This window comes from Terrapene carolina, unplaced genomic scaffold (genome assembly GCF_002925995.2).
Source record: "Terrapene carolina triunguis isolate 2854851 unplaced genomic scaffold, T_m_triunguis-2.0 Scaffold67, whole genome shotgun sequence".
Lineage (NCBI taxonomy): Eukaryota > Metazoa > Chordata > Testudines > Emydidae > Terrapene > Terrapene triunguis.
In genome coordinates, this window is record NW_020664418.1 from 27,362,121 (window position 1) to 27,383,069 (window position 20,949).

Here is a 20,949-nt window from a genome sequence, read left to right on the forward strand (position 1 = left end):
AACATCTGTGACGTGGCTTATACATTCTCTTCCCTAGGGGTAGAATTGTGTGTGCAGTGTGGTTTGGTAGGGTTCTTAATTCTGTTTTTTGTTTGTTTTTTAAATGTACACACTGCTATATAATTAGTTAGAAAAGGCAAAGTTGAAGTGTTCCTTGTTCTTGGAACAAGTCCTGTGGGGGTTCGTTCTACAATCCTTGATCGGCCCACAGTCAGCTGCAAGGACTTGGACTGGCACCCAGTCAGTTGTAAGAGTATTCTTACAATGCTCTAAAAAATTGTGAAAGGGACCAGTGGGCCTTGATGAAAGAAGCTTTTCTAGTTTATTCCTAATCAAAGATTTGGCACTATTTTCTGAATAGACTTTTGGGTGTTGGCCAGTGGAATATAGAAGGCCCAATTCTGGATTAATTCCTCCATTGTATATTGCTTTAAGACTTGGTGGCCTAGCTCTTTGCACAATAGCTTATTTGACACATCTGCATGTCAAAGTAGGGGAACTTGAATTACTGAGGACTAAACTGTTCACATTGCTAACTACTGACTTGTACTATGTTTGTATTGTGCACAAGGGTGCTCAAGTAATATCTGGCTTCTGTCCCTCTCTAACCCTTGTGAAAATAAGCTGATTTACAAACCTTCCACAGTAAGCAAGATCTTAATGAGGTTGTTTGGATAGTAAACTTGTAAACACAAGTAATCAAAGTAACAATCATTAAATGGAATAACAAATAAGAATGTTGAGAAGAAATTACTGTGGACTAAATGTGAACTTTAAAAGAAAATGATTGAAAAAATATAGGTTCTATATAAAAGGTATTATCTATATATAATTGCAGAAACAGATGTTTTTGCTCTGGTCTATATGGAGCACTGGTGCACTTAAAATATTTTCAGAAGTGGGAATTAGTGAAGATAATTTGAGAGTCCTCTCTAACTGCTGCCCGTTAGATGGTAAAATTGCTGAAGCATGTTATGGTGACACCTTGCTCTTGAAGCAACTATCAAGGATGCGTTTCATCTATCAACATGTGTCGCATAAGAACCTTCCATCTGACTGTAGGTGTTTCAGCTAGTGTGAATGTTAATAGGATTTTAAATCTGACTAGCTGTCACTTGTATCAGTCAAGTTACACACAAGACAATTAAATAGAAATGCCTAATGTTGACATGACCCTCCACTAAAAATGCAATAGGGTTCTGGTGCCTGGATCTCATGATGATATTCTATCTAGCAGAGGCATCTTATAATCCTGCATTTATCGCAATCTCTGGAGTCTTCTTTAAAAGTGTACTAAGTTTGATGCTAATTGAGTTAATGCAGTCAATTATTCATGTGTATGCAATGTTTCTGCACGCTAGTTTTGGCAGTCCTCCAACTGCTATCCCACACTGCTTTGCAGGCATCCATTACTTGTCTGTTTACCTGTGTGCCCTCTGCTGCTCTGTGGTCAAGCTGACTGGATGGTCCTCTCTTCTGTTTAAAAATTGGCACAGTACTAACATTGGACCGTTTACTCCTGGATTCCAGTATGTTGGCATTACAGCAATATTCCAGCAGCCTTTACAATGTGCCTCGAGCGGCCATTTAGAGCCATGCTGAGACCCTAGAACTCATCACTGTCTGGGGAGAAGCATCAGTGCAAGTGCAAGCTCTTGGGATCAGCCACTGCAATAAAGATATGTTTGTGGACATTGCTATTTAGATGCCTTGAAAGGGTCACAGCTGGGACGCCGACCAATGCGAGATAAAGAGCAAACTGCTCAGGAGAACTTGTATTAAAACCAGGGATGCCAGGATGGAAATATAACCTGTCCATATTTTGAGGATCTGGACAAGATATTATGCAATTGCACTACTACTGGGTCTACATCCCTCCTGAGGAAGAACAGCAAGAGTCATCGGAGAGGAACATGAAAAGGGCAGTGATGAGCTCTGCCTGGAAAGCCAGAATCTGTTTGGGCCTCAGGAGCCTGATGGCATCTGGGAAGCAAGCCTGATTCTTAGCCAGAAACCCGGCTTGGGACTCAGAGGGCAGATCCTATACTGGGAACCTGAGCTTTGTAAATATCTAAAAATGGTTATAAATACTGCTGTGCCAGCTCCTGATCCTATATCCCATGGCTTTAACGATTTTTGCCAGATGTAAGCTAGGATTCTATCTGAGTCTCCAGCTCCTTCTTCCCTGCCTCTTGCAGCCCATGCTTCCCCCTTCATTTATTCAGCACCCCATACATGATTTGAAAAATGACAGATGAACCACCTAGACAGTCTGCTTCTGTCTTGTGCTAAAGCTACAATCATAGACTGTTTACAAGCCCAGTCCCTGAGAGCATGTTCCCATTCACCTGTTTTCCTTTTTCCTCCCCGCATTTGTCCTCCCTGGTCAATTCCCCAAACAAAACTCCAACCATTTGCCTGCTCAAAATGGCGGCTGGCAGTATGGTACAGCCACAGCCTCCACTCTACCTCCCCTCTTGCAGCATATTCAAGTAATGAAAACATTCAGTTGTGTGAAATTCAGCAGATTGAGACAAGTAGAAAAAAAGTTTGCTTAATATTCTCAGTTTACGTGAGGTAGACTTGGGCATTGCATGCCCGTAAGGGTACGAAGGGTATGTCTACACTAGAGAGCTTACAGTGGCACAGCTGTACTCACGCAGCTGCGCCACTGTACAATCTCCTGTGTAGCTGCTCAGTGCCAACAGGAGAGAGCTCTTAAAAGTTGACTTTATTAATCCACCCCCATAAGTGGCAGTAGTAACGCTGTCCACACCAGCTCTTGGTGCAGAACCCAGTCTGTTTTTATTTTTCTGTACTTTCCGCATGTCTGCTGGGGAAATACATAGCCTCAGTCTGCTTTCTACACTGCACTTTTGTCGTTAGAACTTTCGTCACTCAGGGGTGTGGAAAAAACACACCCCACCCCCGAATGACACAAGTTTTAACGAGGAAAAGCGCTGAGGTGGACAGTGCTTCCTCAGTGGGAGACATTCTCCTGCCGACAAAGCTACCACCGCTCGGGGGGGGAGGGGAGATATTTTTTTTGTCAGGAGAGCTCTCTTCTGGCAACAGAGTGGCTATACTGTGTGCCTTATGGCGGCAAAGCGTTAGCAGCACAACTGTGCTGCTGTAAGCTACGCAGTGTAGACATAGCCTAAGATTGAGAATTTTTCTTTTTGTCTGGAAATTTTGTGGGATAGCTGTGTGGTCACTGCCCCTGGCAAAACTTGCAACTTTCTTCCATTCCTGCTGCACTTCCAGGGGACCATCTTGGTAAACAATTTCACAGCATATTTCACTGGTCTGTTCTTTGCCTTTTTGAATAAGGCCATTCTCTGCCTCTTAGTCACTCTCCTCAATGTAACATCACTGAGCATTAGGACAGCATAAAGGCTGTTTAGAGGGGTTTACTATCCAGCTTATCCCCAGATGCTTCCCGTTAACCCCTCTGGCACCATACAAGGCATAGCTTGGACTGCAAAGCCAAATTGGGAAAATTAATTCCCAGCCTGGCACAACTGCAAACTCCTATAGCATATATTGGACATGCAAAAATCCCCCTTTACCCTCTGTGCGCATGCCACTTAACATTTCTGATTCCCTTCCCCTCTTCTCCCCCCCCCCCCCCCCCGCCGGCAATACTGGGGAGAGTCTTAAGGAGGGAAAAACCGAAGTAAGTGTTAACTGCTATCAGTCTCTCTGGAATATGAACAATAACTTTTTCCCCATCCTTATTTTCCCCCAAGTCATGGCACCTAAAGTGGCCAGACCTTGCCTGGCTATCCTGAGAGGAAAAACTGAGAATGTGGAATTAAATGTGTGCCGATATCATTGCAGACTCCCCTCAAACAATTGTAGAGAGAGCTGGAGGTTGTATTTGAGGTCAGAGAGGGAAAAAGACAGTGTTGCAGTGGTCAGGCACACTAGAGAAAGACAGGAACATGCAGAGGCCAATCTTGGAGGTAATACAGAAGCAGAGTGCTCTGCTGCAGTGAATGCTGCTAACAAGCATACAGACAATCCAGTGTCTTCAACTAGGGCCCCAGGCTTCAGCCCCATGCAGTGGGGCTTTGACTTTCTGCCCTGGGTCCTAGCGAGTCTAATGCTGGCCATGCTTGGAGGACCCCCTGAAACCTGCTCACGGCCCCCCAGAAGGCCCCAGACCCCTGGTTGAGAACCACTGTTCTAGTGAACATCCTGCTAACCGCTCAGACAGTTGAGCTAATCTCTGCAGTTCAGCTTCCCATGCAGGGTTAAGGCTTTCTTGCTTACTCTCACAAATACTATTTTCTGCAGCTCCCAACCTACTGTGTAAACAGCACCCCCTTCCTTTCAAATGGCTAAAAGCACACTCCACTGTCCATTTGCAACTACTGAGGTGATAGTTCTAGTTCCTTCCTTCCATTCAAGTGGCCTATGAATGGCTTTATTAGTCAGGAAAACCGAGTATAAGCTAGGTCTCTCAGGATAAGTAGAGCCATCTCCACACAATTATTGTCTATAGTGATCCTAGAGGCAAAGTTTCCTTTATTCATTATGGTAAACAAAACTGAGTTCTGAAAGATCCTAGCATCGTGGACCTTTCCAGTCCACCCTGCATTTGTGTGTGTGAACCTGTCACTGTGGTCAACCAGGCCTTGGAGCATCATGGAGAAATACTGCTTACTCCAAGTTCTAGTGTGGGGGGCAAATGATAGGCATGCAAGTACCATCAGTTGCCCCAATATAATTTGGGAAACCCCATGTGGGCAATCCATCTGTCTTTATAACCCAGTGCAACAGTTCCTTATGCGAGGTATTACACACCTGAATGACAGAGGCCCAAAAAGTCAACCTCCCTATGCCGAATTGGTTGGCTACACTGGTAACATTTAGGCCTGCTTTCAGATAGTAATGGTGAACCTCTTCTCCATGGATATGGGGCACCCATGTGGTACATTGTCTCTGCAGCTCTGGGGCTAGTTCAGCACATCTCACAAAAGGTTGCCTTCGCAATCCTGAAATTTTTCTCACCACTGCTGATCATCCCAGGTCTGCAGAACGACCCTTTCCCACCAGTTGATGCTTGTTTCCTGAGTCCAGAAATGGCACTGTATGATGTGAAGCTACTCCAGGAAAACTTGTGTTGTAGCAGTTGCTTGGAGTCATCCTTGTGCTTCTTCCTCCACTGCTGCTGCCATATCATCTGCTCAGTGGTACAGCAGACAAAGTCCAAAACAGAAATCACCTGCCTCTGAGAGCTCAAATGAAGCCCAGACAGCCTCTGTGTAATCTCAGTTGTTAGCACAGCACTGCAGAGTACTATTGGGTCCATACTGGCACACAGCAATTAGAAACTGGTGCTAGCTTACCCAGAAAGAGACTGCATGGGATGGAGAGCGCAATCAGGGTTTGTTTGTTTTTTAATTTGAGCCCACGTCCCAGAATACCACTGGCTTCTACCTGGCTTTTGCTATACAACCCACAGTGTGCAATGAGAAAAATTCCAGGATGCATCAAGCTCAGCTGTGAAGCAAAGGACCATGGGATACTCTCCAAGGACACCACACGCTCAATATGTGCCAAACCCCTGACATGTACAGAATGATGCAAATTGAAAGAGGGGACAGCCATCCCATGTGCATGCTATTAATATGGCTTACACATTGCACATCAACTAATGCGTGTCAACTCAACTAACTGAACTAACCCTTGTGTGTAGACCATGTCTTAGTGCATGACAAGCCAGGGTGTGAATCTACAGCACAATAGTCTGCTGCACACTAAGTCGTCGTATAAGCCCTGTTACCATGCACTTTAAGTTCTATAGTGTACTTTGACATACTAAATAGGAGTATATCAGAGCACGCTATAGAACTTGGTGCATAGTAACAGGGTTCATTTGTCCAGTTAATGCAGGGCAAGGTATTGCGCTGTACATTTACATCCTGGCTTGCCGCCTATTAAGTATCCGTGTAGACAAGCCATCAAGAGGTCTGTGTGGCAAGATACAGTAAATATAATTTCTAGAATCCAGTAGTTTGGAAATAGACATTTTTAATGTTTCTTTCTAGTTTTAATAAACACTGACAAGCACTATATATTAGCTAACGGAGCAAGTGTTTAAAGATTCCTTTCATGTCTCGCATTAAAGGACTGTTTTTTGTCTTGGCATAGCTATTTATGAAGAACCAACCAAAGTAAATACTTTTCAAGTTCATGCCACAGTATAGGTAAAATTGACTTGAAATCATTCCTATTAGATATAAAATACATTACTGAATAAAATCTTTATGGTATCTATGGAATTAATATTTTTAAAGTATTGTTGTAATTCAATTTTGGCTTTTATACTTCCAAGAAAATTGTTGTGTGAATTATGTAAAGCTTTTTGAAATTTGTATAAATCAAATTTTGCTATCTTGAAATTTTACCACTACCATTTCTCAATGGTGTATATTACCATTTTATTAAACAAATTGCAGTAGCAGAACTTTCTTGATTAAAGTATAAATCAACCAAGTAATTCTTTGGAGTATGAAATGGAAACTATCTGGGGCCACTTTGGTTTCTCATGAAAAGTTGTTCATTCTTGTTAGACTTATAAGGAACATTGATGTCTGGGTGTTTTAGTAAAAAGAATGTTGGTTTTAAAGGGATCCATTGAGCTCTTATTTTCTTAAGTGGCAATAGTCCAGATCCATGTTTGTTTTGTTTAGGCTTTTTTTCTGTTTTCAGTTGATACCTTGTGTTTCTCCAATAAAAACTATATGCTTTCTCATCTCCCATACAGCCATAGACTTGTGTATGAAGACTAGTTTAATGTGCAACTGGTCAAATATTTATGCAGGAAAAACTAAGCATGTTGAGTTTCTGCTTTCTGTGGTACAAGCACTGAAATGTTTATTTTAATAAGGAAAGTTGGTAGAGAAAATCCCTTACTTGAACACTTTGGTCTTGTACAAGAGCTTCTTAGAAAGTTACTCTGAAGAATGTAGTAATTAACCAGTGTGCAGGTGTTGGGTTATTTTTGTTTTTGTTTTTTGGGAAATGATTTGATTAACTGGAGCACTTTGAGAACAATCCTAGCATGTTCAGGTAGACAAACCAACCTCAATATAAGTTTAAAAACAGATATTATACACTTCACGATGGTAAATGAAGAAATGTCCAGAAGCCTCACTGTTAACTTGGACTTCAGACTTATGAACTTCAAGTATTCAACCAACAGATGAGAATGAATATACTTTACATGTTTAATTGTATCCGGTTTCACGGTGACTAGCTTATTTTCTTCCAGTAGCTTTTCTCATTAAGACTCACTTTATCGTTGTATTTGAGTCCTTTAAGGGTTGTGACTGAGAATGTTTACCAGCTGTCTTGCGTCCTCGTGTGCTTTTAACTCGGGTATTGGTAAAAAAAATTTTAAATGATCTATTTTATGTTGATTTATATACTTTTGGGTTGGCAAGTAGAAACTTTGAGTTTCTCTACTTGTCAAGAAATTAGTTCTTGCTTTCAAGCATCTACTTTCCCTGCCTCTTCTGAAGTGGGTCCGAGCTCACATGAAACTATCTAAACAAACTGTTTAAAGTCTACTGCCAGTGTACTACGTTAGCATATGTGATGTCTGGGTTTCAGTGCTATTTTGGCATTTATTCTCTGAAGCCAGTGGCAGTCAGACTTGTTTATAACAAGACATATTGCTAAAGAGCACCCCTGCTACCTGATCCATGTATCAGGACCTCTTGACCTCCAAACTACTTGTATCAGTAAAAGATTTTAATCTCTGGCTGGAAGAAAGCACTGCTAAAAGGTTGATTATCAAGGCTGGCATGCCTAAAATAACAGGAGAGTGAGTACCAGAAATTAAGTGGATAGCAGCCATGCTGAAGAAAGACACAATCTGTAAGAGTTCTTTTTTTTTTTTTTTTAAAGTGTAAAGTAGAGTTGATTTTTGTCCCACATTCCAGTTTCTTTGAAAGGCATGTTTCATTTGAGGATTGCCAAGAACTTGACAAATATTAAATCTTCTCACATTTCTGAGATAAGCATTTAACCCCTTCTTTAAAAATCAATTTGTAGGCAAAAGTGATAGCTATATTTTTTCCAGCTCGTGGGTGTTATGATGTAAAAAATAGCAGTGCTGCTTCCAGTTGGGAAAGCAGGGAAGCTTCAGATATGAAAGCTGCTGTAGCACTTTCTCCCATACAGATTTGTGAACTAAGAAATGCTTTGCCCTAAAAATGATAATGAGATACGCATTCAATAATTTGAGGCTTTTGAAATCATGGGTCTCCCAGTTTGTAATACATTGTCCTTTTATGCTGGGCCCCAAGAGCTAGTCATAAATTCTGTTCGTAGGAAAACACCAAGATTTTCGGAATGCTAATGAGTAGTATTATAAGCTAACTGTTCTTTCTTTCTGTGTTCAGCAAAATTAAATGTTCCCTCTGTCAACAGGTCCCCATCTAAAAACAAAATTGACAAACAGATCTGAAGCGGGAGGGTGTTAGGATTATTGATAAGGGAGGGAGTGATTGAAGAGGTACTAGTAGGTTTTAGAGCAGTGGTTCCCAAACTGGGGTTTGTGAACCCTTGGGGGTTCATGAAATCTATCAGGGGGTTCTCAGAAAAACATTCTGTAATGGCAGACAGAGCCGTCCCTAGGGACTCCGGGCGCAGAGGCCAGCAGCCTGCCCAGTACCATGACTTCCTGGCAGCACAAGTTTAAGCTTTGTTGTAGTTGTGCATTATTTGCCTGGACTGCTCAAGACCCGAATGCTTGTGGGAGGAACTCTTTAATTGAGTTGGCTTCTTAAATACCTTCATGTTGTTTCACGTCTGGTACTCCTTGATGAAACATGTAGGAGGCTTAATCGAAGTGATAGGAGCAAAATTAGTGAAATCTTGGAAGTGTTGCTGTTTTCACAGAATCTTAGAATATCAGGATTGGAAGGGTCCTCAGGAGGTCATCTAGTCCAACCCCCTGCTCAAAGCAGTACCAATCCCCAACTAAATTATCCCAGCTAGGGCTTTGTCAAGCCTGACCTTAAAAACCTCTAAGGAAGGAGATTCCACCACCTCCCTAGGTAACCCATTCCAGTGCTTCACCACCCTCCTAGTGAAAAAGTTTTTCCTACTATCCAACCTAAACCTCCCTCGCTGCAACTTGAGACCATTACTCCTTGTTCTGTCATCTGGTACCACTGAGAACAGTCTAGATCCATCCTCTTTGGAACCCCCTTTCAGGTAGTTGAAAGCAGCTATCAAATCCCCCCTCATTCTTCTCTTCTCCAGACTAAACAATCCCAGTTCCCTCAGCCTCTCCTCATAAGTCATGTGCTCCAGCCCCCTAATAATTTTTGTTGCCCTCCGCTGGACGCTCTCTCCAATTTTTCCAATCCTTCTTGTAGAGTGGGGCCCAAAACTGGACACAGTACTCCAGATGACGCCTCACCAATGCCGAATAGAGGCGAATGATCACATCCCTCGATCTGCTGGCAGTGCCCCTACTTATACAGCCCAAGATGCTGTTAGCCTTCTTGGCAACAAGGGCACACTGTTGACTCATATCCAGCTGCTCATCCACTGTAACACCTAGGACCTTTTCTGCAGAACTACTGCCTAACCATTCGGTACCTAGTCTGTTTTCATAATGTAATAAAATTAATAATGTAATGATAAATAATAATGTAATAATAAATAGTGTGTAATAAGCATGTCATAAAAAACAAATTAGTTCCAAGATCACTACTTCTATCATTTATGCTCAGGTAAGGAAGAAAATCCCTGGAAATCTTCATTTTTTAGGAGGGGGTTTGCGAGATTTGATATTTTCATGAAAGGGGTCCGCAGGTTGTTAAAGTTTGGGAACCACTGTTTTAGAGGCAGAGATGTTTTATGAGGGCATGAAGAGTGGTGTAATCATGACACACAATGTGGAGAGTGAGTGGCAATGGGAGACAAAAAGTGAAGGAAGAGGGTAAGTGGGGTGAGTTCTATTAAGCTGAAATTATGAGCATTGGTGTTAAGAGATAGAGAAGGGAGGCAGACTAGCCAGCGTTGGAGAGCAAGTTTATCCATTCCTTTTTTTTTTTTTTTAATCGTAATGCCTTCTAGATGTTATTTTGCTTAATGCCTGCAGCCAGTGGTGTCTTTAGTTACATGACCTATATAATACATTTTGTTGCCTTTGTAAGGCCTCTAGCACTAACAAATACTGTCAAAACCCAAACTATAAGTGAACATAAAACAACTCACGGTGTGCTGCAATTATACAGGGAGTAATCATTGCATAATCAGTTTTTTCTCCCTGTATTGTTTTCAATAGACCTTGGATTTATCCTAACTGTTCAATGCCTGTTTAAAGTCTTACTTTCTTTGGAAGGACAGAATTGGTAATCAAGAGTAAACTGTACAAAATTATTACTTACTGTCAGTCACCAGACTTTGTACTATAAATAGGCTGATTTTGTGTGACACTTGATCATTGATGGCTTGTAAAGTAAGCACACTGTTGTGTTGCCACATTACAATCATGTCAGCTGGTCAAAGATGCTAAAACTGTGCCTATGCTAATGTTAAGGAGCTTGCCATTTGTTGGCATAGCTTATTTAAAAATAGTACTGTCCTTGTGTGTAGACATATACCCATTATGTAAAAATGAGCAGAATTCACATGTCTTGGTTTCAATAAGTTAATCATGTTACATGACTTGCTAAAAGGAAGCCTCTAATTTGATAGGTTTTGCTTCAATTTTAATATTAAATGTTTAAAATCTGTTTTAATAATTTAATTTGTATAAATGTGAAAAGTCTACAAAGGTTAAAAATGTTTAGACTGACTCTACACACTGTAAGACTTAACCTGTCCAATAATATATCTAGAAGTCTGGTACTTTGCTCTGAGGCATATTCACTGGCAATCACAATTGGATGAAAATGATTCCTCAGATTCTGCCATGTGGAATACTGTTGCTGGTAGATGAATGAACAGAGAATAATGCCTTCTCTCCCCGCCCCCTTCTTGCAGCCTGGCTTAAATATAGACTGGTTCACACTGCAAAACTGTCATACTACTTGACACATTTAGCAGTCTTGGTTGGCAGAAGCAGAGATTGCAAGTCAACATAGAAGTGTGAGAGTAGTGGGTTAATTTGTACCAGCCTATATATATGTCACTAGTTCCTAAGATCTATTCCTCATCTTCATTAATGCTTGTCAATTTCAGGTTGGTGTGGCTTTAAACCGATACTTTTTGTCTGAAAACATTTATTGTGTAAAAGACTGTAGTCTGTTATGGTTACTATTACTAGTATGACTGAAAAATTAGAATTTGATTTTTTTCTTAGTTTATTTGCATTTGACAGCATTCAGTATGTCCATTTCACATTTTTCCCTGGATGTAAATCACATAGCTAGAAGGGAAAGCAAAATCTAAAAAGAGTGGGGGGGAAGACTGTAAAACCATATTGGTGTGGAATAGATGTAATACCTGAAACAATTACTAGCTCTGTCTCTTTAATAAAAAAAAAAAAAAAAAAAAAAAAAAAGTTTTCAAGTTGGTCTCCCTTTAATAACAAACCTTCCATCCACTGCAAAAAATTGGATGGCTGCATTTGTATGAAAATCTAGCATGAAATTCAGGAAACTGTTCCTTTTGTTCTCTTCTCTAAAAGTTTCAGTATCAGATTTCCAAATCTGATTCTAAAACTAGATGAGAAACCTTTCATTGAACTTACTTTTTTGGCATCAAGAAAGCATACAAGTTTTTTGAATGAAATAACTAGTCTGAGTCTGCATATATACAATGTCCTTACTTAACATTCAGCTCTAGACAGACCCCAAGTGTTCAAAGCTTCTGCTCTCTACTAAACAGATGGCTTAAGATAGAGACTCTGATTTTTTTCCAGCTTCTGAAATAAAAATGCATAGCTTCCTTCATTTATATTGTAGAGCCACCATACTAAAATGCTAATTCCTTGCTTTTAGTTCCTTATTAAATAGTGTTTTGCTATTAACTTCATCAAGCATATAAATGAGACGACACAAAGCTTAACAGGAAAAAAAAGTTATACAGTAACTCCTCACTTAACGTCCTCCCACTTAACGTTGTTTCGAAGTTACATCGCTGCTCCATTAGCGAACATACTCGTTGAAAATTGCGCAATGCTCCCTTATAATGTCGTTTGGCTGACTTTACAAGGGAGCATTGCACAAGTTCCACTTCTCCGCCTCCTCCCCCTCCCTTCCTCCCTCTTTCCCAGTGCTTCCCCCGCCGCCAAACAGCTGTTTGGAGGCGTTAGGACTTTCTGGGAGGGAGGGAGGGAGCGACCAGGGAAGCTGCCCCCACCCCCGGTAGGCAGGGCCACCTGGAATGCAGGGGCTGCAGGGCTCTGGGCTAAAGGGGCCCTGGGGCCCTTGCCTGCAGCTCTAAAGCCCCTTTCGGAATGCGGCTCTGCGAACATGGGCCAGAGGAGATGGGGCAGCCGCACAGCCAGCGGCCGGAGAGAAGCGGCGCTTTCCCCTTCAAAGCCGGCTGGAGAGAAGCGGCGCTTCTCTCCGGCTGCTGGCTGCGCGGCTACCCCTGATCCTCCTGAGTCCTCTGGGCCGCATTCTGAAAGGGGCTTTAGAGCTGCAGGCCAGGGCCCCGGGGCCCCCTTAGCCCACGGCCCTGCAGCCCCTAAAGCCCCTGTGTTCTGGGTGGCCCTGCCTGCTGGGGGGGGGGGGGTGCAGCTCCCAGAATCGTGGCCATGGGGGGCAGTGCCGTGCTGCGCAGAGCCACCTGCACACCGCCTGCACCAAACAAGAGCTGTCCCAGGTAAGTGCTCTGCATCTCCTGCCTGCCCCAGCCCTGAGCCGCCTCCCCGCACCCCCACCCTGAGCGCCCTCCCCCACCCTGACTCCCTCCCAGACCCTGCACCCCCAGCCCTGAGCCCCAGGGGTAAGCTGGAGGCACCTCCCCACCACAGTACAGTACTGTAAGTATATATTGCCTTTTGTCTGTCCCCAAAAAAATTTCCTTGGAACCTAACCCCCCACATTTACATTAAATCTTATGGGAAAATTGGATTCGTTTAACATTGTTTCACTTAAAGTTGCATTTTTCAGGAACATAACTACAACGTTAAGTGAGGAGTTACTGTACATAATTTCAAATTTCATTATGCATTTGTAGCCTCTACATTCCAGTGTTCTACTTTGTCACCATTTTGGATTCTATTTATGATATCAAAACAGGAAGGGGAACCCTGTTTATATTTCACGTTATCCTCTTAAATTGAGCAGGCCTCTTACATTTGTGTCAATTTCACCTACAGTCTTGTGTTCCAAGTCTCGCCAAATGAAATTCTTTTATAGCAGTTGGGCTGAGGGCCAGATTTTGAAAGTTATGTAGGTGCCTAATGGGATTTTTAAAAATGCCTACACACCTAACTCCTATTGATTTCAAGCTTAGGCACCAGTCTACACCTTTAGACTCCTACATACCTTTAAAAATCTGGCCTTTAGTGTATGAAGCTGAAATCTGAACAAGCTGCCTGAAGCTGTAAAATGGTCTGAACTAGACATTCTGGGTTCAAGCTTGGTGGGAAATAACAATTTCTTGCTTATAGTCCAGCAAGTTGCCTAAAATGTAATTTCTCTTCACAGTATAAAGGGCTCTGTGGGTATTTACCAAGCTTTGATATAAGTACAATCTTGCTTCATTAAGAGGTGGATCTCTGAACATGCTTTAGAGATCTACAGTAACCCAATTTAGGCCAGAAGCCTTTCCTTCCTTTCATACTCTTAAGTGTCTATTCACTTGAATTTTATTCCAGTGGAACATCAGTCTCTCGTTAGGCCCTTCGGTAACTTCAGGTAAATTGCATTTCTGACTGGTATAGCCAGAATCAACTTAACTCAGGTAGCATTTCTCATAATACAGGCAGATTTCTACAAGCTATGGCATTCCAACGCACAGCACTCATACTGTTTTTGTGTTGCATTTGCTTCCTTTCCCTTTAAAATTTGTTTCATGAATAGGCCATGAGCTGCTTTACAAGTATGGAACATATCTGATACAGTTCTCATACTAATGCGTTAGCCCTATGGTGAGTTGACTTGAGCCAATTTTGCCGCTTTTTCCAAGTTGCTTTGTTAGAGGTGACTTGAAGGGTCAGAAATGGGCTTGTGCCCTTTTTAAAAGACTCTCTCCGTAAAGCAACATACTAACATGTTGTGTGGAATGTATGTGATAAATGTGTTTAGTAGTCCTTGCTTTATTCACTTTGGAAATTAGAGATACAAATTGGGTGAGCTAATATCTTTTATTGGACCAATTTCTGTTGGTGAGAGAGACAAGCTTTCGAGCCACACAGAGCTCTTCTTTGAACATCTTGTCTCTCTCACCAACAGAAATTGGTCCAATAAAAGATATTACCTCACCCACCTTGTGTCTCTACTATCCTGGGACCGGCATGGCTATAACTACACTTACTTTGCAAATGTCAGGCATATAGAGTCTCCTCTTTGTTGTGCTTGCAGGCCTCTCTTTTGAGAGCTCTCTGCCCTTAATTGAAGTGGTGGGCATATTGAATCTATTAACATTTTTTTTTTCTTTTGCTCCTTAAACTGTAGGGCGTTGGTTAAATTCTAGTTACAATTTTTCCAAGAGGGTGTCCAGGACAGCTTTAAGTTGAGCAGCTATCTCTGCAATACACAGTCACTCCACTGGGGCTGCAGATGTTTCTTCCTCACTTTCTGCAATGCTGAAAACTTCTGTTGGTTTTTATCACTGCTGTCTCTGATTAGTTTTTGCCCCTGGTCTGAGACATTTTCAGTTTTGGTACAGGTCTCTAAAGAGGAAAGTAGCTACAAGTGTTAAAACTGCAAGTGAGCAGGAGTTTGAAAGAGTACACTTCTACTCCACCTAGAACATTGAGAGTTGTCACACAGTCTAATATTTGAAAGCCCGTCTAAAATGGGAGCAAAAATAGTAAACCACAATAATAAGGAAACTCAGAGCTTAAGAGGAGGCTGAGTTCAAAGCTAACATCTATCTGCTTTTAATATTGCAGACCTGCAAGACAATAGTCTAAATCAGGGGTCGGCAACCTTTCAGAAGTGGTGTGCCGAGTCTTCATTTATTCACTCTAATTTAAGGTTTCGCGTGCCAGTAATACATTTTAATGTTTTTAGAAGGTCTCTTTCTCTAAGTCTATAATATATAACTAAATTATTGTTGTACGTAAAGTAAATAAGTTTTTTTAAAATGTTTAAGAAGCTTCATTTAAAATTAAATTAAAATGCAGAGCCCCCGGACCGGTGGCCAGGACCCGGGCAGTGTGAGTGCCACTGAAAATCAGCTTGCGTGCCGCAGGTTGCCTACCCCTGGTCTAAATACTACTGCTTGCTACAGTAAATGTTAATGAAATGAATGCAGTTTCTCCAGCTTCTTGGAAAATCAAATAGATTAGGGAACAAAATATTGGATAACTCATGTGTGTTCTCTTGAAAATTTCTTCCCAGCAAGAATAACTTTTTTTTTTTTTCATGGCATAAGTACTAGGTTGCATACAGAAGGCTCTGAACACGAAAGCATTCTATTAGAGAACCTTCTAATCACATTAAAATATATTTTAGATGCTCTGTAGATCAAAGAATAAGAATCTAATGGCCTGATCCAAAGCCTATAGAAATCAAAGAACTGCTATTAACTTAAGTGGGTTTAGCTGGTTGCATTGTATTTGGAAGTATCTTAAACAGGAGTTTGTGATATAGGCCAGAACTTTTTCCAAACTTAAAGACTGAATTTGAATTACTTCATGAGGTTGACACTTTTGCTTATGATTTGATGATTTATCAATGTTAAAATGACATTGAAAATACTCAATTTATATTTCCAGGAAAGGCATTAATACCAGAAAGCAAGCCCTATATTAATCTTCATTGTTTGTTCATTCATATGAAAATAATTATGCTAGTTGAATGGGACAGTTTTTATTTCATATCCTTCAGTAGTTGTGCTGAGGACTAATTGCAGGGCCCCCCAGAGGATTCAGGGGGCCTGGGGCAAAGCGGGGGAGCTGCAGCGCTTGTACTCACCTGGCGGCAGTCTGGGTCTTCGGCGGCATTTCGGTGGCGGGGGGCCCTTCAGTGCTGCCGAAGACCTGGACCGCCGCTGGACAAGGGCTCATGGGGCCCGCCTGGGGCAAATTGCCCCACTTGCCCTCCCCTCTGGGTGGCTCTGACTAATTGTGTAAACTTGTATTTGTTTCTTTTTGTTCTAGATGAAATGTATTGATTACGTTGTGAGTTCTCCACCCAGAGTGGAGGATGTTATGAACAGGTGTCTGGGGTTACAGCCGCCCTGGCCTTCCCATTTTGGGAGGGAGGTTTGAGGCTAGCATAAATAGTTTGTGCGCGGTGGTGACTAGCTCTGCTTCAGGAACCAGCATGCATCATTCAGCGTGCTCTCATAGCTGAGCATGGATAGGTTATCGAAGCATGCTTATTGGATATTTGAGTTCAATACATACTTGCTCTGTCAGTGGGAGGGTACATGACTAACATTTCATTAAGAATAAAAGTAGACCCAGTGTAAAGAAAGCACTGTCTAATGGTTAAGGCAGCTGAATGCTGCCCTGGGGAATTGGATTCTATCCCTGCTTCTGTCACAGAGTTCCTATATGATGCTTGGCAAATCACTTGAACCAAACTCTTCACAGGTGCTGATTAACTGTGTGGTCCTCATCTTCTGGGTGTCCAACCTGAGACCCTGGGGTAGGGTGACCAGATAGCAAGTGTGAAAAATGGGGACTGAGGGGGGGATAATAGGTGCCTCATCTGTATAAAACAAAGACCCTAATGTTGGGACTGTCCCTATAAAATTGAGACATCTGGTCACCCTACCGTGGGTTTTGATTTGCGGAAGTGTTGGGCACTCTCAGGTCCAACTGAAGTCAATGGGAGCTGTTCCTTAAAGATGTCAAGAGCTGTATAATGCTAAGCACTCTGAAAAAATGAGGTTGTAGGCATTCCAGGTTTCTAGTTCAGTCTCATTGCCCAGACAGTCCCAGTTTCTTTTCCTGGGATTTCCCCCTCCTCCCCCAAAATCCAATCTTAGGGTACGTCTACACTACCCGCCGGATTGGCGGGTAGTGATCGATCGATCCCCGATTGCTCTGCCGTCGACTCCGGAACTCTCCACCATGGCGAGAGGCGGAAGTGGAGTCGACGGGGGAGCGGCGGCCGTCAATCCTGCGCCGCGAGGACGCGAAGTGAGTGATTCTAAGTCGATCTAAGATACGTTGACTTCAGCTACGCTATTCTCGTAGCTGAAGTTGCGTATCTTAGATGGATTTTCCTCCCGCCTTCCCCCCCCCCCCCCCCCCCCAGTGTAGACCTGGCCTTAATCTCAGCAGGCTCCCAGTCTAGTCCTTTTTCCTCCTCCTTGGGCTGGCTTTTGTCCCTTCTGCATTTGCATCGGTTTCCTCCTCCATGGTACTTGGGTATCACTGGGAAGGTGATGTGTGTCAATAAGGGCACAGGAAAGACAGGCTCCCTGATCTCAGTCCCAGTGCTGAGCCCAGAGTAGATGTTACAAGGGAAAGTCGGGCTTTATTCCTGGGCTGGAGGGAGTATGCTCATTTCATGTGTGGGGATGTTGTAGGAGCTGTCTGGTTAGCACTAAGGCCTGTAAAGAGATGGAGCATGCTCATTGAGGAATGAATTGATGTTTGCTGCTAAAAAAATAGTCTCTGAGCTTATGCAAACTGATGTTTTGTCCCCCCAAAGGTCAGATTTGTGTGGATTTTCATGGGATGGCAAAAGGCACATCTCTAGAAGTGGGTGGGCTGTGTGTCAAATTTCAAATCCTTGCTCCAAAGCTGTTCAAAGAAAAGGTCACCAGAACTTAACATGGGTAAAACATATTTTTCTCTATCCTCATTCTTAGAAATGGCTGAATTGTTTTTGCTGAAATTTTCCAATAAACTTATGCCTGAGGCAGACACCTGGCATGTAAGCTTTCAGCCCACATGGTTAAAATTTGGCAAAGTTATAAGAAACTGAAAAGAGTCTTGTAATTGGAAGTATCAGGCAACCTTAATAGACTGTGCTATCGGCCCCATCTATAAATGTTTCAAGTGTTGACGTGTATACTAAGAGCCCATCAGTTTTTACTCATTGAGTGGGTGACCAGGGAAGTGGCTTGACTTCCAAGAGTCCTTTAAATCAGTGCTTCCGTTAGGTATGATAAAAGATGTCAGGCTTGAGGGAGGGTATTAGAAGAGAGGGTAGTGAACATTTGTATCTGAGTTTTATACAATCTACATTACATAGGATAACTTCAAATTCTTAGAATACATTGCAGTATTAGGGCTTTCCATGAGCTAGAGACAATATCGTACGGATTTATTACTTCATAACATTTTTCATGATTTAAAACTTTTCCTTTCTTTCTTTTTTTTTTACAGACAAGAGATGACTTCCTAGGTCAAGTGGATGTTCCTCTTCATCAATTACCGGTTTGTATTTAAGATGACCTAAAGCAATCCTGTTGGCATACACAATTATATATTATTCATTGGGACAAATATATAGCATCAATAGACTTTATTAAATTCTGCCTTTTCTGATATTTTGGCACAGATCTTTCTCAGAACTAAAATAATGCAACCTAAACAATGTTATGCTTATGTATGGGCTTCTACTAATAAATATGAGTTATCTTACTCTTTATTCTTGAAGAAACTAAGGTTTGATGTTCATACCCGAAAGATTAGACTGACTCTTGTTGTTCTTTTATTTCTCATTCTAGCTTCCTGTAAGGTACAGAGGAAATTTAGAAGGCTTTCTTTCTGGTTACTCTTAATTTTAATCATCTTTATTTTTAAATATTTTTTTTGCTGAAAACAGACAGAAAACGGACACAGTAAGAAATACGGTTGAAGTAATCAAGTTGTGTACACTTTTTATTCTGCGGTTTTCATCCATTTGCAAAACCTTCAGCTTTAAGGAAACTTATGCAGCAAAATTGGGGACGGGAGGAAAATAAATTAAAATGAATAATGTTTCCACTTGTATATAGTGCCTTCATCCAAGGATCAGAAAACTTCACAGATTGCTAAAGAAATCTTGAAGCAGCCATTTTAAAGTGGGAAAACTAAGACACAGAGCCTAGCCAAGAGCAGTTGTTCTCCTTCCTACCTTGACGAGCTGTGGTGAACTTCCCAGAGTGGGAACGCCTTAGTAGAAAGACACCAGGCTTCACAGTAATCCCAGCCACATAGGATGGGGCAGGAAGTACAGTGTTTGAGGTGGTGCCATCTAAAGGGGAGACATTCCCATCAAGCGGGAGCTGAGGAGGCAACAGCAGTTCCCACAGGTCTCTGGAGACAAGTGATATCAGACTTTTTTTTTTCCCCCTTTTCTTCCAGTTTGGACTCTGTGTATTCTTCTTTGCTGATTAGCTGTTTGTTTTGACCTTTTCTCACCCATCTTCTTCTGTAACTCTGTGTGTTCTCCATTCTCAGTCTTTGCTTTCCTCTTCTTCAATGTCACATGTACTTCTTTTTACTACTCCTTTGCTCACCCACATAACTTTTTTAAAATAAAAGACTGGAATTAACATTTGCCAGCTGTCATTCTGACTGTGTAACTGACATCCCTTTCTTTCACTCATTTGATTATAAGCTTTGAGTCAGGGACTGTCTTACAAACACACAACACCAAAATACAAGGAGACACCAACACTGAAGCCATTGGGTGCTACCTAAAGACAATTAATAATCCACACTGCAAAGTGATCAGAGTCAGCAGTAGAATCCTAGACCACCTACACCTGCATAGTCAAAAATTTGTTATATTTATAGAAATACAAATAGGAGAAACAATGGCACTGCCTTTTTTCCTTTTTTTAAAGTAAGGCAAAATACATTGAGGGCTACAAAATGCTGCAGGCCCTTGAGGCTTTGCAGGTTCAAGATAAGAGATGGGAATCTCCCAACTCCCAATTTATTCAAACAAAGAAAAGGTTGACAGGTCAAATTGGGTTTCACTTAGGAAAGAAACATTTTAAAATGCATAAACCTAGCCTTTACTTAATCTTTCTTATGCTCCTTTTCCCTCTTCATTCCTAGTCCCTTCTTTCTCATGATTTTCCCTTTTTCCCATCCCCACTTTTGTCCCAGTCACACTGAAAATATAATAATTTCGCTGAACCACTTTTTGAAAAAGATTCTCAGCAACCACGTGTTGACTGATCCACAATGACCAGTTAAAAGTATGTTTACAGTTCTAAAGCCCTCCTTCTAGACCAGGTCAAGATCTAGTTCTTCAAATGTTACCTGTGAATAAAAGGAATGCATTCCGTATAGCAAATACAACAATGCATTCCTGTTCACCAGGCCTGCACAACATGCGGCCCCCGGGCAAGCGGTGGGATGGGGCTGCTGGGTTTGCCCCCTGCCCGGGAGTGGGGGGGGGGGGAGGCTTGCACTCCCCGTGGCCAGAGCGTGGCTATCCAGGGCAGGGCGCGGCGGGGAGACGGAGCCCGGGATCGGCAGGAGGGGCCCGGAGATGGAGGAGGAAAAGGGGTGGGACCTCCGCCCCCAATGGGGGGGAGCGGGCAGCGCTGCCTCACAGCCCCATGTGCGCACAGCGGGTGCGTCACTTCCGGGGCCCACTGAGGCGGGAAGTGCTGGGCCCAAGGCAGAGCCGGTAAGTGCCGAGTGAGGGGAGGGCACTGGCCTGGGCTCGAGCTGTAGCTCGGGGGGGCGGGGGGGACTGGGCCGAGACCCCCCCTAAATCCCCCCCCTTCTGTTGGGGGTAGGGTGGGGCAGCTACTGCACTGGTTGGTTCTAGGGCGGTCTCCGTAGTGATTGGGGGTGGGGGTTGAACTGTTTGTGGGCAGCCAGGAAATCCCCGTGGGAGACGTGTGTGTGTGTGTGTGTGTGTGTGTGTGTGTGTGTGTGTGTGTGTG

General features: G+C 42.5%; 1 protein-coding gene across 5 annotated transcripts in view; it reads left to right on the forward strand.

Annotated features, from left to right (window-relative positions):
* Window positions 1-20,949, forward strand: part of NEDD4 (NEDD4 E3 ubiquitin protein ligase) — a 112,219-nt gene that overhangs the window by 55,487 nt on the left and 35,783 nt on the right. For 4 of the 5 annotated variants that reach the window (XM_026648276.1, XM_026648273.1, XM_026648274.1 and 1 more), the window contains one exon: window positions 18,443-18,493. The exons of the other annotated variant lie outside the window; for it this stretch is intronic. In XM_026648276.1, the coding sequence (XP_026504061.1) occupies window positions 18,443-18,493 (51 nt within the window). The remainder of the gene's footprint in view (window positions 1-18,442; window positions 18,494-20,949) is intronic. 5 annotated transcript variants of the gene reach the window in all.